At 43.0% G+C, this 17,613-nt stretch overlaps 1 protein-coding gene across 1 annotated transcript in view; it reads right to left on the bottom strand.

Annotated features, from left to right (window-relative positions):
* hdac8 (histone deacetylase 8) overlaps positions 1–17,613 on the bottom strand; it is a 36,473-nt gene that overhangs the window by 12,750 nt on the left and 6,110 nt on the right. Inside the window, exons 4-10 of the mRNA XM_036957748.1 lie at positions 15,667–15,808; positions 15,326–15,438; positions 15,067–15,144; positions 14,618–14,726; positions 14,079–14,251; positions 12,285–12,379; positions 4,173–4,278 (exon numbers count right to left, since the gene is read on the bottom strand). Coding sequence (XP_036813643.1) covers positions 4,173–4,278; positions 12,285–12,379; positions 14,079–14,251; positions 14,618–14,726; positions 15,067–15,144; positions 15,326–15,438; positions 15,667–15,808 — 816 coding nt within the window. The remainder of the gene's footprint in view (positions 1–4,172; positions 4,279–12,284; positions 12,380–14,078; positions 14,252–14,617; positions 14,727–15,066; positions 15,145–15,325; positions 15,439–15,666; positions 15,809–17,613) is intronic.

Here is a 17,613-nt window from a genome sequence, read left to right as displayed (position 1 = left end):
AGCCTACCTGCCGCCCCTCATGGGCATTTATGGAGTTGGTCCCCCCTTTGCTACTATAACAGCCTCCACTCTTCTGGGAAGGCTTTCCACTAGATGTTGGAACATTGCTGTGGGGACTTGCTTTCATTCAGCTACAAGAGCATTAGTGAGGTTGGGCACTGATAATGGGTGATTAGGCCTGGCGTGCAGTCGGCGTTCCAATTCATCCCAAAGGTATTCGATGGGGTTGAGGTCAGGGCTCTGTGCAGGCCAGTCAAGTTCTTCCACACCAATCTTGGCAAACCATTTCTGTATGGACCCCGCTTTATCAAACAGGAAAGGGCCTTTCTCAAACTGTTGCCGCAAAGTTGGAAAAATAGAATTGTCTAGAATGTCATTGTATGCTGTAGCGTTAAGATTTCCCTTCACTTTTCACTAAGGGGCCTAACCATGAAAACAGCACCAGAGCATTGTTCCTCGCCCACAAAACTTTACAGTTGACACTATGGATTGGGGCAGGTAGTGTTCTCCTGGCACCCACCAAATCCAGATTCATCCGTCGGACTACCAGATGGTGAAGCGTGATTCATCACTCCAGAGAATGCATTTCCACTGCTCCAGAGTCCAATGGAGGGAGCTTTACACCACCGCGGACGCTTGGCATTGCACATGATGATCTTAGGCTTGTGTGCAGCTGCTCGGACAGAATTTTTATGCACTATGCACTTCAGCGGTCCCATTCTGTTACCACTTGACGCCGTAGCCACTGTTGCTCCTAGACGTTTCCACTTCACAATAACAGCACTTACACAGTTGACCGGGGCAGCTCTAGCATGACAGAAAATTGACCAACTGACTTGTTGGAAAGGTGACATCCTCTAACAGTGCCCCGTTGCAAGTCACGGAGCTCTTCGGTAAGGGCCATTCTACTGCCAATGTTGAACAGACGTACAATCTTATACACCTGTCAGCAATGGGTGTGGCTGAAATAGCCGAATCCACTAATTTCAATGCTCATAAACATGACTATGTGGTAAATAAACCGATAAACATCGGAGAGACGGCTCCTGCCGCTGCCGTCATGCGGTAGAACTCTAATGAAAACGCTGCTTAATTAATTAAGCTCAGTCGGTAATTTGGCAGTGCGCCCAATAGAGACGGCAAAGGAAACGGTTTTATTCCCTCCTGATTGTTGAAATCTTTCCAAAATGGCCACCAAGGACATTGGACAGACTTAAAAGTGTGATTTAAAGTTTGGTAATCATCTTCAGAAGGAAACTTCTGCGAGACAGTCAGTCTCACACACACAAACAAGTCATTTTAATTCAGACTCCCCACGGGGCTCATAACTGCCCCTGGTCGCTCCACATAAAAGCTATTAAAACAAATCAACCTAAACGGCAAGACATGGTCTCTGTTGATGCTGTGTTAACTACAGCTGTGCAGTGGTGGTGATAGATGCTGGCATGCCACGGCTGGCATGCCATGCCAGGGCAGTAGACCACATTGTTAGGCCATAGTGTGCATTCGTGTGTCAAGACTCAAGCTCCCGGCTCATGGCGTGATAACCTAAGCCTGTGTGGTGCTGTGCGTCTGTTTCCAGGCCTGACACAGTTCAAATGGTTTCCCTTGTTTGGGACCAATGGTTGTAATCATTGGTTTCCCTAGATTAGAAACTGCGGTAAACATTAGCTTCCAGTCTGCACTCTGGCACAGCTGTCTAGCAACCACATCCTGCTCTCAACTAGTACCACAGTTGTCTGTATGTGGTATGTTTCTCTCACACAACATGGTTGAAGGGGTGTGTGTTTTGTCGTCACATACACTTGGTAAAACCAAGAGCACCTGAACCCCCAGTCACAGAAAAAAATTAGGAAGAGCGGAGAGAAAAGAAAGGAACACAGGGAAGGAAGGACATCACCTTCATTTAAATGTATGGATTGAAATCCCATCAGAATAGGAGGAAAGGAAACGAGGGATCTCTGAACTTAAGGAGCAGATGTGACACTAGACCGACCGCACATTGTCTGCCTTTCATTTTACCGCTCCATCCCTCGGTCCATCCACTGATGGATCCGCGTTGTTTTCAACAGGTCAGTGGTCTGGTTCCATTTGGGTCCGTAGACCCCAAACGCTAGCTCCTACTCCCCAGCCTCCTACTCCCTAGCCAGCCCTGAAGACAGAGACACCCCCATACCTCCACTAATCACCCTGCTTCTACTCCCTAGCCCATAGTCTATCCCAACCAAACTACTGCTGGTCCCCCTGGAGTAGTGTAGTGTGGCTGTCAGCAGCATATACACCAAGAGACCACCACACACACCCCCTATCCAGAGTGAACGACAGGGTAGGGGGTGAGACAGGGGTCAACACTCCAGCACACATATACACAGACAAATCCCTAACACGTGTGCAAATGTGTGTACATCAAAACTTGTTCATCCACATACAGATGTACTATAAAAATTGGACAATCTGAGTATTGAGTACGTTTGACTGTATGATGAATTTGTCTAACATTTCACCCCCCACTTTTCCAGTCGTAACAAAGAGAGTAGTGTTTGACATTCTGATTAACCGGAAACATTAAAACACACATCCGTGTTTTCACCACAGCCAGAACAGAACACACCAGGCCAGCAGGCTGACAAATGTTGGGCCTGTGCCCTCCCAAAGAAGAGGGGGTCAAGGAGTGTGTGTATATGTGGAGGTCGGGTGACGAGTTTTAGGTGAGGGGTATATTTGTCTCCTTGGGGTGCTGACAACACCCCCTGCTGTGTATACTGTGGGGGCCATATGGGGGCACACAAAAATTTGTCATGAAACCCACATTTTTACTTCGATACCAGGTTGAGTATCATGACACTATTTCATGGGGGGAAAAAAGCCAATGTCACAGATCGGTCATCATAAAGGAGGACCAATGCAATCTTATAATTAATTAAAGTGCCTTTATTTGATCCAGACATCTTTTGAGTTCAATATAATTATATTTTAAATGTTTGATGTCAATTTTTCAAAAGAGCCAGGTATGCATTAATCAATCAATAATACAATCAATTTGAATTTTTACCAATGTAACTACACAATTGTAAATCTTTATTGATAAACTAGGTAAATCAAGACAGACTAAACCAATTCACTAGGAGTGTTTGCAGGCACTGAATTATTGAGCTTGTTTTGGCTGTTTTCACGGGGCTACAGATTAAAAACAATCTGTTTTCCTTCCATTTGGGACTCATTGTATTGTACTGATCAACACTTGCATAGAAGCAATCTCTTCTTTTGTTAAAGTGTGCACTGTCTCTAAGACATAATGACATCATTCACACACAGTGAGAGAGACAGGAGAGAAGAAGTGAATTAATAACGTTTTCGGCAATACATTTGGTTTTTGGTGACAATCAGCTTTCAAATCAGCTTATTTTGCAACTTAATTACAAAGTATGAGGGTAGTGAACTGAAGCTAACTTCAGCTGTAAGCTAGCAAGGAAATTTAGCCTACAACGCTGGAAGCTACCAGTATCTTCTTGCATTGTAAAGTGTCCTAGCCTGTAATGGACATTGTTTTGCAAACTGTAATTAATAGTTGCAAAGTTTATACATGCCGTATTGCATTATTCTAGGGCGTTTACTTCTGAGCAGCATGAGTGGGGAGCCAACATGATGCAGTCTAGACTCCCAGTGAGTGCAGTGGTTCCTCAGGACAGGCTAGAGCTAGCAATGAGTAAGTGGAGCAGGCACAGCGCAATAAGAGGACGGCTGCGCTATAAGAAAGAGTTGATCATCTCTATCAGTAGATATGAGACATTTGACAGAAGTACTGAAAGTAAAAAATTCTAGTACTGTACCGTTTTCATGTTCTAGTATAAAAATAAGTGAGGTTTTGGTATACTGTGCAACACTAACACACACACAGCGCTCTGGTCTTTTAATGTGTCTAAATAAACTGATGGCCTGGACGTTTAAATAAAAAGAACCCTGTCCTTAAACTAAAGCAGTCCCATCTGGACTCAACAGTCAACAAAAGACACCATTTGGTGTATGTGTGAGAGAGTGGTCAAAGTTTGACCATTTGTTGCTTGCGAGTGGTTTCTCTAAGTGTCTGACCGTTATGTTTTTTGGTAGTGGTTGTGAAGTAAATGCTAACACTAGAGTGTGTGAGTTTAGAGTGTGGTTACGCCGTCTGATACCTTTGATGGTGGAGATGACCTTGTCCAGCTGTTTGGTCTCATTGCGGTCCGGTCGACAGCTGGGACTGATCTCCAGAGAGTAATCAGGACCGTACTCTGTGAAGAACTGAAGTAAACAACAACATAAACAAAAACAGTGAGAGTAGCGTGTTAACCACAATGTAGAACAGATTTAAATCAAATACAACAAGACTTGGGTTCAAATGTAAGAACTGGTATGGGAAACAAAGAGAGATGGTGCTAAATCAATGATTAGAACTGGTCTAGGAACCAAACGTCCAACTGCAGAGAGAGGAGAGTTAACGTGTAAGAACTAGAGGTCGACCAATTAATCGGAATGGCCGATTTCAAGTTTTCATAACAACCGGAAATCTGTATTTTTGGGCGCCGATTTTTGTATATTTTTATACCTTTATTTAACTGGGTCAGTTAAGAACACATTCTTATTTTCAATGACGGCCTAGGTACGGTGGGTTAACTGTCTCATTCAGGGGCAGAACGACAGATTTTCACCTTGTCAGCTCGGGGGATCCAATCTTGCAACCTTACAGTTAACTAGTCCAACGCATTAACGACCTGCCTCTCTATCGTTGCTCTCCACAAGGAGACTGCCTGTTACGCGAATGTAGTAAGCCACGGTAAGTTGCTAGCTAGCATTAAACTTATCTTATAAAAAACAATCAATCATAATCACTAGTTAACTACACATGGTTGATGATATTACTAGATATTATCTAGCGTGTCCTGCGTTGCATATAATCTGACTGAGCATACAAGCATCTAAGTATCTGACTGAGCGGTGGTAGGCAGAAGCAGGCGCGTAAACATTCATTCAAACAGCACTTTTGTGCGTTTTGCCAGCAGCTCTTCGTTGTGCGTCAAGCATTGCGCTGTTTATGACTTCAAGCCTATCAACTCCCGAGATTAGGCTGGTGTAACCGAAGTGAAATGTCTAGCTAGTTAGCGCGCACTAATAGCGTTTCAAACGTCACTCGCTCTGAGACTTCTCGTAGTTGTTCCCCTTGCTCTGCATAGGTAACGCTGCTTCGATGGTGGATGTTGTCGTAGTGTTGCTGGTTCGAGCCCAGGGAGGAGCGAGGAGAGGGATTGAAGCTATACTGTTACACTGGCAATACTAAAGTGCCTATAAGAACATCCAATAGTCAAAGGTTAATGAAATACAAATGGTGTAGAGGGAAATAGTCCTATATTTCCTATAATAACTACAACCTAAAACTTACCTGTGAATATTGAAGACTCATGTTAAAAGGAACCACCAACTTTCATGTGTTCTCATGTTCTGAGCAAGGAACTGAAACGTTAGCTTTCTTACATAGCACATATTGCACTTTCATTTTCTTCTCCAACACTTTGTTGTTGCATTATTTAAACCAAATTGAACAGGTTTCATTATTTACTTGAGGCTAAATTGATTTTATTGATGTATTATATTAAGTTAAAATCCGTGTTCATTCAGTATTGTTGTAATTGCCATTATTACAAATAAAAAAAATAATGTACATTTTAAATCGGTATCGGCGGTGAAAAATCATAATCGGTCGACCTCTAGTAAGAACTGGTCCAGGAAATGAACAAACAAGAGATGCATTAGCCACAGTGCAGAACTGGTCTAGGAATCAAACATCCACAAACACGCATTGAGTTGTGAAGATCTGGTCTAGGAACAGAAGCCAAACACTACAAACACCACTTCAAAACAACTGAAGGGAGTAAAATGTTACATGTTAAGTTAAGAACTGATTCAGGAAAGACAAAAACGGAAGCAAACACAGAGCCAGAATTAACCACAACAGAGTCACTTTGAAGGAACTTTGCAAGTGAAAGACGTGATGAAGCAGCAAGACATTATTTCATTTCAAACAGATGCTATCTTATTGAGACAAACATCAGTGTAAAGTCTCGATAAGACCCTGGCTAGCCACCTAGCCCCCCCCCAGTGAAGTATCATGTAAATCCGGCATAGCACTGGTGGAAAAAATGAACAATACATAATGGCTAAAGGAACATTAGGAACGCCAGGAGACATGGAGTGTACACACACCTTAACACAAGCTCACGCACACACACTCCCACAGCTGTGTGTGTGTGTGTGTTCCTGCTCATTTGAAATACACTGGGTGCTTTGTCTTTGTCAAATAGCTGTTTCATAGTGGTTCAGGCAGAGTGTGTGTGTATCAGTGTGTTTGTGTCTGTGTTTACATTTTAGTAATTTAGCAGACCCTTGTGTGTGCGCGCGTCTGTTCCCAATTAGCCCCATTGAGTTTCTCCGGTACACCTCCCCCCAGTCCTGACGCAACTCAACATGCAAGGGATTACTAAAAACAGGAAACACAAAGATGACCAATTTTCCCATGAACCTAACGCTCCCATAGTAGTACAGTCCTGTCTCCTGCTGTGTGTGTCTCCTGCTGTCAGGATATTTGGGTTGGAATGGAACTACAGTACTGAGATGAGGGGGGACAGAGGAGAGAGATTAAGAGGGAAACTGGAGGAGAAGAACTGGGGGAGACTGGAGCGCGCGGGGGGGGGGGGGGGGGGGGGGGGTCAAGGAAGACAGAAAAGGGGACTGACTGACAGACAGTTTGGAACGGATCATAACCCACAGATCGGGATAGGGGGAAATGGATTGAATGAGGGTGACGAGAGACCAAAAAGATGGGCAGAAAGATGGGGTGAAGAGATACAAGGGGATAGGGTAATACGAATGGGCTGAGAGCCCAAACCCCATAGGCTCCATGTCAAAATACCCAACATGCTCAAATGTCATATCATAGCCCAGATAAATGTACCATACTGTAACTAAATCCCCCCCACCACACTCTCTCCCCTGTATGTCTCTCCCTCCCTCTGTCTCCCTTCCCATCTTTCTGTGTTTGGTGGTTTGGAGAGACTAGCCTCGGCCAGAATAGAAAAGGAATCCAACCCTTGTTTATTGTTCCTGTTCTCCTCTACATCTCAGAAATGACTACAATTCCAGATATAAAGAGTCAATGTTGTGGAAAAAGCTCTGGGGAAACAAATCGAGAGAGTTCCTAAATAAAATGTCAACCCAGTCACATAGCGCACGTAGGCTTGTCTATCTTTCAGCCCTACAACGGGGGTCTCTCCCTCGCTGTCTCGATATCCATCTTTCCTTCTCCCACCTCCCCCTCTCCGCAGTCCTGAAACTAATGTCAAGCTCTCTCTGTAGTCATTGTGTCTCTCTCTACCTATCCCCATTCTCTCACTGTCCTTCCTAAATGACCCCCCCCCCAATCTAACCACCTCTCTCAAGTGGCCTGAACTTCTACAAAAAGGTAGTAAAACAGAGAAAACAGTCAGTCAGTCACCAGGTCAGGGCCCACTGATCCTCATTGTCCTTGGCGGCCCATCCTAAATGGGACCCCATTTCCTTTATAGTGCACTACATTTGTGATGTACCTCTTCTGTTCTATTTAGAACAGGCTGTTTCTCTCTCACACTCACATCCTCATCCCAGCTCAGTTTTCCGGTGATTGAGGCCAGTATTCCGGGAGCCTAGTACTTCCCCACGAGCAGACGGAAGAGACACGCGCCAGAGAGGACAGGAAGTACCAAGGCTGAAAACAGGAAGTACAGGGGCGGGACAGGCTAAGCCTATAGTACTTATCCTATGTTCAAATGTACATACTAGAATACTACTAATGCATGCTCAATACATGGTTTCATACTAAGTAGTATGTTGTTAGTGTGGATAATGGAACACAGCCTATTCACTACAGCAGGGCTTTCCAACCCCAGTTGTAACTAACCTGATTCATCTTATCAATCAGTTAATTGCTAGAATCAGGGGCACTGGATTAGGTTTGGAGTGGAAACCTACAAGACGGTAGCTCTCCAGGAACAGCAGGGTTGGAGAACGCTGTACTAGAAATACCAAAAACCCTGGGATTTTTTTGGGCCTAATAGCCATACCTTCTACTTCTTACCCATTTAATTTATTTTCTACTGAACTCTGTTTTGGGTATCACGGAGGGGCCTTGGTCATACACAGTCTTGCTGCGGTGAGAGAGGGAAGGGTGGAGGAGGAGGATGGGAGGGACAGAGGGTGAGAGGGAGGGGTATAAGAGGGGAGTCTGAGTTCTGTGTTTGTTTTTGCATGGGGCTGTGCTGGGAATCACTCAGTGTAAATCTGAAAAAACAGACTAAAGAGAAAAAGAGAGAGGAAATAAAGATGTTGAATGGCTGGAGACAGGCCGGTTCCACACACACACTGAGGCAAGTTCAGGCCTATAGAACCCCTCGAGTGGGTTGGGTCCAAAATAAACCGTTTCCTCAATCTAAGATAAGAACTGAATGTGAACAAACCCACAGGCCATGTCCCAAATGGCACCCTATGGGACCTGGTCAAAAGTAGTGCATTGCATAGGGAATAGGGTGCCATTTAGGGAGAAACCCACAGCCTTCAAAAACAACCGACTCAGCTAATCTCGGCTAGATGACCTTTGACCCTAATTAGTATTTTTAGGTGTTAAAGACTCAGTCAGAGATTAGGACATCGGGGTTAACAGACAATACAGGTCACCTAGCCTTGTCCCTGTAGCCAGGTCCCAGACCGATTTGTGCTTTTGCCTACTCCATTGTCAAGCCAAACATTGCATGACAATTCCATAAGCAAAAGAGCAGAAACAGACAGGCACCCGGAGCTATGGGCATCTATTAATAAAAGCCATTTAGCAGCCACTTTTATCCAAAGGACTTACAGCCATGCATGTATACGATTTTTCAATGTCTTTTTTTATTTGATGAAAAGAGAATAGACTAAGGAGATGACAGTAACATTTGATAATCGGACTCACCATGTATTCACAGTTAAGTTTAATCTCTTCTACGCTCTTCAACAACCACCCTTCCCACACTTTCAGATATGGTGGTGACTCTAGAGGTTCTGCAATGTCACTGTTTGTATGTGTGTGTATGTCTCTCTCTGCCTGTGTGTGTGTGTGATGGTCTGAATGGACTCCATTGTTCCAGGGGGGTTAGGGGTAGAGGTCGACCAATTAATCGGAATGGCTGATTAATTAGAGGCTGATTTCAAGTTTTCATAACAATCGGTAATAGGCATTTTTGGACACCGATTACATCGCACTCCACGAGGAGACTGCGTGGCAGGCTGACTACCTGTTATGAGAGTGCAGCAAGGAGCCATGGTAAGGTGCTAGCTAGCATTAAACGTATCTTATAAAAAAAAAACAATCTTAACATAATCACTAGTTAACTACACATGGTTGATGATATTACCAGTTTATCTAGCTTGTCCTGCGTTGCATATAATCGATGCGGTGCCTGTTAATTTATAATTGAATCATAGCCTACTTCGCCAAATGGGTGATTTAACAAGCGCATTTGCGAAAAAAAGCACTGTCGTTGCACCAATGTGTACCTAACCATTTTAACAACGCCTTTCTTAAAATCAATACACAAGTATAGATTTTTTAACCTGCATATTTAGTTAATATTGCCTGCTAACATGAATTTCTTTTAACTAGGGAAATTGTGTCACTTCTCTTGTGTTCTGTGCAACAGAGTCAGGCTATATGCAGTAGTTTGGGCAGCCTGGCTCGTTGCAAACTGTGTGAAGACCAACTTCGTCAAACTTAAAAGTGCATTTGCGAAAAAAGCACAATCGTTGCACGAATGTACCTAACCATAAACATCAATGCCTTTTTAAAAATCTATACACAGAAGTATATATTTTTAAACCTGCATATTTAGTTAAAATAAATCCAGGTTAGCAGGCAATATTAGACTAGGGAAATTGTGTCACTTCTCTTGCGTTCATTACACGCAGAGTCAGAGTAACAGTTTGGGCCGCCTGGCACGTTGCGAACTGATTGGCAAGAATTTTAAGTAATTATGACATAATATTGAAGGTTGTGCAACGTAACAGGAATATTTAGACTTATGGATGCCACCCGTTAGATAAAATACGTAACGGTTTTGTATTTCACTGAAAGAATAAACGTTTTGTTTTTGAAATTATAGTTTCCGGATTTGACCTAAGGCTCATATTTCTGTGTGTTTTATTATATTATAATTAAGTCTATGATTTGACCTTTGATACAGCAGTCTGAGCAGCAGGCTAGTAAGCATTCATTCAAACAGCACTTTCGTGCGTTTGCCAGCAGCCCTTCGCTGTGCTTCAAGCATTGCGCTGTTTATGACTTCAAGGCTATTAACTCCCGAGATTAGGCTGGTGTAACCGATGTGAATTGGCTAGCTAGTTAGCGGGGTGTGTGCTAATAGCGTTTCAATCGGTGACGTAACTCGCTCCGAGACCTTGAAGTAGTTGTTCCCCTTGCTCTGCAAGGGCCGCGGCTTTTGCAGAACGATGGGTAGCGATGCTTTGAGGATGGCTGTTGTCGATGTGTTCCTGGTTCGAGCCCAGGTAGGAGCGAGGAGAGGGATGGAAGCTATACTGTTACACTGGCAATACTAAAGTGCCTATAAGAACATCCAATAGTCAAAGGTTAATGAAATACAAAGGGTATAGAGGGAAATAGTCCTATAATTCCTATAATAACTACAACCTAAAACTTCTTACCTGGGAATATTGAAGACTCATGTAAAAAGGAACGACCAGCTTTCATATGTTCTCATGTTTTGAACAAGGAACTTAAACGTTAGCTTTTTTACATGGCACATATTGCACTTTTACTTTCTTCTCCAAAACTTTGTTTTTGAATTATTTAAACCAAATTGAACATGTTTCATTATTTATTTGAGGCATTATATTAAGTTAAAATATTATTGTTCATTCAGTATTGTTCTATTTGTCATTACTATAAATAAAATAAAAACATTTCATATAATATTTTTTTAAATTTAATAAAAAATAAAAAAACGTAATTAAAAATCGGCCAAGTAATCTGTATCGTCTTTTTTTGGTCCTCCAATAAATCGGTATAGGTATCGGCTTTGAAAAATCATAATCGGTCGACCTCTAGTTAGGAGCTGTACTGGCAGCCCAAAAAAGCTGCAGCCTATTGGGGAAGGAGAGGGGAGCTCTGGCCTCAGTCTCAGGTACAACAAAGTGCTTTTTGTTTTCCCTTCTCAGAAACTCACTTTGCTTGGTCATTGTGGATAAATATTCCTCTCCGGCGCACGCACACACACGACGATACTACTACAAGTCTCTCTCTGGCCATTTTTCGCTCTCTCTCCTGCTCACCCTCTCCATCCTTTTCTCTACCTCATCCTCTCCAGACCACAGCAGGCCAGAGTTAAATAGTGTTTTGTTTGGGTAGTAGTGGAGACACACAATAACAGGAGGTAGCTGGCTGTGGAGAGTATGTGTTTAACGGAAAAGGGATACCACTCTTTGATGGCCAGAGCAAGAGGGTCAAAATAGGGGAGACTTTTGGGGGTATTTGATTTTGTGTGGCTGTGTGTGTTGTAGCAGCTGGTTAGACTTGTTTGCTGTAAGCCCCTTCTTAATGAGGTTAAAGGTCACATGATGTAACAGCCCGACCTGGTGGAGGAGAAACAAAAGGTGCCTTTATCATGGCCCACGCACGCGCGCACACACACTACAGAAAGACCCTCTTTGTCTCAGGAGAGTAAGATAACTACCCCTCACTGTACATGGAACACAAATCTCTCTCTTTGTAGCTCTATCCCTCATTTGCTCCATTTTTCTACTGATGTAATTATATGGGAATTCGCCAACCTTTCTGCCAAAAGAAACCAGCCCCCCCCCCCCCCCCCCGGAATAAAACACACAAGGTCCTTCTAAGAAGACTAAAAAAAGATGAGGGCAGAGATTGATAGAGAAGCATAGAGAAAGAAAGGGATGGAGATGGAGAGAAAGAGAAGCACAGAGACCCTCTCTGTCAGGTCTGGAGGGGACAGAGTGGCATTGTCCCCTCTCTCCTCTCCTACTCCCTCCATCCCTCCTGATTCACCTGGAAACAAGCCCTTTGAGGGCCGGCGGCCATCTTTTATTAGAGGGAATGACTCAGCGAAGACTGACTGAAAGGTGTGTGTGTCAGCGTATTTGAGGTTGTGCGTGCATGTCTGTGTGAGGAGCTGTGTGTGTTTGGGGCTATGTATGGTGTGTGTGTTTACTCTCACCTCATGGTCAGGTATCTCAGAGGCCAGTGTTTGTCTCAGTACGGCCCCAGTCAGGTAGGTCCAACAACGGGCTGTGTTGGCTAGGTTATACCCACCTAAAGAGAGAGAAGAGGAAAGAGAGAAAGAGGGAGGGAGGAAAAAGAGGGATTGTAGTGAGTAAAAAGGCTTCATTGTACTGGTGTAATTAACAGGTATCATCTGGTACAGGGCGGAGGGGTCTGGAGCTTGGGCTATGGTTTCAGATGTGTGTGTGCCGTTGTCTTTGTGTAAGTGTGCGTGTGTCGGTGTGTACGAGCGGATATGAGACCCGCCTCCTCCCAGCAGCAGTGTGGGTAGGTGCTAGTCTAGTACGTGGCGTAGACACTGGGCTGTGGATTCAGGCGGTGTGTGTGTCAGGGTTTCCGTTAGGATTGCGATTCTTATTTATCGGATATTTGAGATCGGTCATACATATATGCCTTGGGTGCGTAATCCATTAAGGGCGTCCACCCACACAGCCAGCGCCATCAATAAACGAGGTTATCAGCCAAATTAATTACATTTACGTGTCCTCAAAAACAGCCTATAATAAATGACAAAAACACTGTTTTTGAAGTGTAGCATATTAGAGTCATTCCCTCTAATAAAAGATGGCCGCCGGCCCTTTATAGCCTATTGTTTTCTTGATTTTACTTTCCTTAAACAATAATTGTCCACCTGTTGGAGATTTGAGCACTAAATGCATCAGGGCATTGCATGCATAAGCCTACGCGCTTAGGCATCCACTGTGTGATATAAACATTTTAAATATAAAAAAGAAGCTTAGGACTAGCCTCAGAGAGAGAGAGAGTTCAAAATATGCCAGCGGCATGCATTTATTTATCCTTGTCAGATAGGCTACTGCGTCTGTTATACAGATATTATTCAGAATATTTTTTCCAATAAAATAGAAGCATTATATTGTTAGATTACAGGACTAATTCTGGTAGACTTAAAAAGAAATCCTCACCTCAGTGCGCTGGGCACACTGCCTTCATATAATAGGCCTGCAGTATAATAGGCTAATAGTCACACCTTTGCAAAAGTTTAAACTTTATTATGTTAATATCAAAAGTCAAGCAATTGTTCATTGGGGAAATATGAGCAGGATATTATATTGCGGCAATCACAATATTACAGTTGGAACTTAATTTGGCCAAAGAAAATGTCTCAACAGAATAAAACAAAACGCATGCTAACTGGCTTAAACCTTCACAAAAGTTTTGAACAGGCTATATTGCAGCAATTACTAAGAAAGACTAGTGCCTACCTTACCCAACAAACAGCAGCAATATGGTAATAATATTTATTTTACAACAGGCCTACTTCTAACCTAGGGAGCACGATTAAAAAGACAGATCGAACTTAATTCAGCCAAAGAAGAAGTCTAAACAAAATACGTTTGGTACATTTAAAAACCTGGATTAAATGAATAAATAGGCCTACAATAACAACAATGGTATAAAATAATAATAACGGAGGGAAAAAGGCATCCTACCTGAATAGCGAGTTGCACAGTAGCCTGCTGTTGGCAGCGCCAACATTCTCATCATCTTTGTCCAATTCAATATTAAAACGTGTCCCGTTGTAGGCTTTTCACAAGGGACTACTCTCTAACTTTTGTTTTAATTGAATGAAAAAGGCTTCCATCATCGCAATCAACAGTAGCCCAAAGCCCCTCTCTCAATCTCTCCCTCTTTAAAATGTATTTTTTCAGCCAAAGCCGACAATTACCAGCTAACAGAAACCCTGGTGTGTGTGTGTTGTCAGACCCACCTCCTCCCAACAGCAGTGTGGGTAGGTGCCAGTCTAGTACGTGGCCAAGACACTGGGCCACCCCTACAGGGGTCATATTGAAGGAGCACATGGGGTCCCCAGCCATGGTGTCAGCTCCCAGCTGCATCACTACTGCTTCTGGGTTAAACAACGCCTGCACTTCCTGCATCACACTGATGGGTACAACAATCATCAAAACATAGGTTAAATATTAACACAACAATTATAATAGAAGACGGTTACAGTTAAGACTATGTACTGAACACAATGTTTTCATTTGACTTTGAAAATTGTTGTTTCCATAGCATACAAGATATACAAAGACGATATCACGGTTCTGCAACAAGAAAAACGGTTGCAGAGTATCAACAAAACTACTAACATGCAATTCTAGCTTATTAGGTCTGTAAATCTCCGTTACTGAGAAAGCAGAGGACATGCAGCATGTCTCTGATGTTGCTGATAGTGTTAACCATTAAAAGATGACTTGTATCTTATGTCATAACCAGCGTAAATAAAAAGTAACTAGCTTTAACAACCTGGTGAAGACGTGGAAATATCTGTCGTCTTTGATGCCGTCATCCAGAGGGACGTTGACAGCGTACCATCTTCCTTTGCCCATCCCTGTGTCACACAGGTCCCCTGTACCTAAAACAGGATGGTAGGGTTACTATGACAGAGAGAGAGTGGGAGTATAATGTATCAATGTTTCTCAAACTAGTTGGTTGATTTCAGATTGTTAGCGGATTTCACACCGATTTTAGTTGTACAGTTTTAAGTTTTAATGCAAGCGGTCCCCCAAGGAGGAAGGACCACAGGTAAAGGAAGCTTATGATGAAATGGAGGGTGGTATGCACATCCCAAACTTGAGAATACCAGTGCTAAGCTAAACAATAATACTGAAATAAAGTAATGAGAGGCCCGCACACAGAAGATTTCCAACTGTAGTAGAAAGGTCGTTAGTACTGTATTAGATGTAGCCACTGACCTGGGAAGAATCCGGGGGAGAACTTGTGCAGAGACACAGTCATCACTTTGGAGGTAAAACTGAAGGCATCTTCCACACCTGAGAAACATTACATTGTTCTCTAAAAACACAATGATTTTGTTCCTTGACAGACCAAAACAATTAACCGTAGCAAAACATTTGTATCCACATACAGTACTCATATGGCGATAATATTTACACAATATCAATGCACATTTAGATGTGAGAATTCAGGTAAAGGATAAAGGGGTGTGTGTACCATCTCCATGATGAAGGTCCACATCCACATAAAGAACTCTCTCATATTTCTCTCTCAGCTTGAGAATCCCCAGCACAGCATCATTCACATAACAGAAGCCTGATGCCTCATCCCTGCGAGAGAGAGCGGGGAAAGAGAGAGAGAATGAAAGAGAGGAGAGAGACGCAGAAAATACTTAAAGCATTGCTGTCTTTTCAATGACTTAGAGGCCTTCTGTGTAGATGATCATATATGTCTAACATAATTCAGTGTGTCCTCCTGTTAGGAACGGTTTGGTAACACATTCATCAACATGTCACCCTGGTCCTTGTCCGGTCACCTCACACACAGTTTAACCTTACTTCTTGGCGTGGTGCCAGCCTCCTGCCCAGTTAATCGCCACCTCACCCCTCTTATCCAGCAGGCACTGGGCAGCAGTCAAGGTGGCACCACCGACCGCTGCAGCATAGTCATAGATACCCTCCACCACCGGGCAGTCATAACCTGGTGAAAGGAGGAGAGAGAAGCAAATGACAGAAAAGTAAATAAGCAAAAGAAGTGGAAACATATGAGAGGAGAGAGAGAAATACACTATGGAAAAAGGAACAGCACGTCAGAAATCAGCTCAAAGTAATTTAAGAATCCATAGACTAACCACTTCTGGGAAAACAAGTGTGTGGTTAAAATTGGCAAAACACACACACATATCTCTTTCCACAGGCCCGGAGGGGAGGGTGAGACAGGGATGCAGCTTAAGCCCCACCCTCTTCAACATATACATCAACGAATTGGTGAGGGCACTAGAACAGTGCGCAGCACCCGGCCTCACCCTAGTAGAATCTGAAGTCAAATGTATACTGTTGACTGATGATCTGGTGCTTCTGCCACCAACCAAGGAGAGCCTACAGCAGCATATAGCCCCAGATTAGAGGTCGACTGATTAATTAGGGCCGATTTCAAGTTTTCATAACATTTTTTTACACCATTACTTAATCTTTATTTAACTAGGTAAGTCAGTTAAGAACACATTCTTATTTTCAATGACGGCATAGGAACGGTGGGTTAACTGCCTCGTTCAGGGGCAAAACGACAGATCTTCACCTTGTCAGCTCGGGGGATCCAATCTTGCAACCGTACAGGTAACTTGTCCTTGTGCACTCCACAAGGAGACTGACTGCCTGTTACGCGAATGCAGCAGGCCAAGGTAAGTTGCTAGCTAGCATTAAACTTATCGTATAAAAACAATCAGAATCACTAGTTAACTACACATGGTTGATGATATTACTAGATATTATCTAGCGTGTCCTGCGTTGCATATAATCTGACTGAGCATACAAGCATCTAAGTATCTGACTGAGCGGTGGTAGGCAGAAGCAGCCGCGTAAACATTAATTCAAACAACACTTTCGTGCGTTTTGCCAGCAGCTCTTTGTTGTGCTTCAAGCATTGCGCTGTTTATGACTTCAAGCCTATCAACTCCCGAGATGAGGCTGGTGTAACCGAAGTGAAATGGCTAGCTAGTTAGCGAGCGCTAATAGCGTTTTAAACATCACTCGCTCTGAGCCTGTGGTTGTTTCCCTTGCTCTGCATGGGTAACGCTGCTTTGAGGGTGGCTGTTGTCGATGTGTTGCTGGTTCGAACCCAGGGAGGAGCGAGGAGAGGGACGGAAGCTATACTGTTACACTGGCAATACTAAAGTGCCTATAAGAACATCCAATAGTCAAAGGTTAATGAAATACAAATGGTGTAGAGGGAAACAGTCCTATATTTCCTATAATAACTACAACCTAAAACTTCTTACCTGGGAATATTGAAGACTCATGTTAAAAGGAACCACCAGCTTTCATATGTTCTCATGTTCTGAGCAAGGAACTGAAACATTAGCTTTCTTACATAGCACTTTTACTTTCTTCTCCAACACTTTGTTTTTGCATTATTTAAACCAAATTGAACATGTTTCATTATTTATTTGAGGCTAAATTGATTTTATTGATGTATTATATTAAGTTAAAATAAGTGTTATTTCAGTATTGAATCAGCCGATTTAAATTGATATCGGCTTTTTTGGTCCTCCAATAATCGGTATCGGTTCTGGAAAATCATAATCGGTCGACCTCTACCCCAGATGTTCCAAAAAAGGTCCACTTCCCAGGACCACAAATACAAATTCCATTTAGACACCGCTGCCCTAGAGCAGTAATTCCCAAAATGGGGTGCACGTACCCCCGTCGTAGGTATGCCAAATAACAACGCGAGTCACATTTAGTTTTTTAAATAATTTTCACCATTTTCAAACAGTCCATTTACAG

The sequence above is a fragment of the Oncorhynchus mykiss genome, chromosome 21 (genome assembly GCF_013265735.2).
Source record: "Oncorhynchus mykiss isolate Arlee chromosome 21, USDA_OmykA_1.1, whole genome shotgun sequence".
NCBI classification, from domain to species: domain Eukaryota; kingdom Metazoa; phylum Chordata; class Actinopteri; order Salmoniformes; family Salmonidae; genus Oncorhynchus; species Oncorhynchus mykiss.
This window is presented reverse-complemented; position numbering and strand designations above follow the sequence as displayed.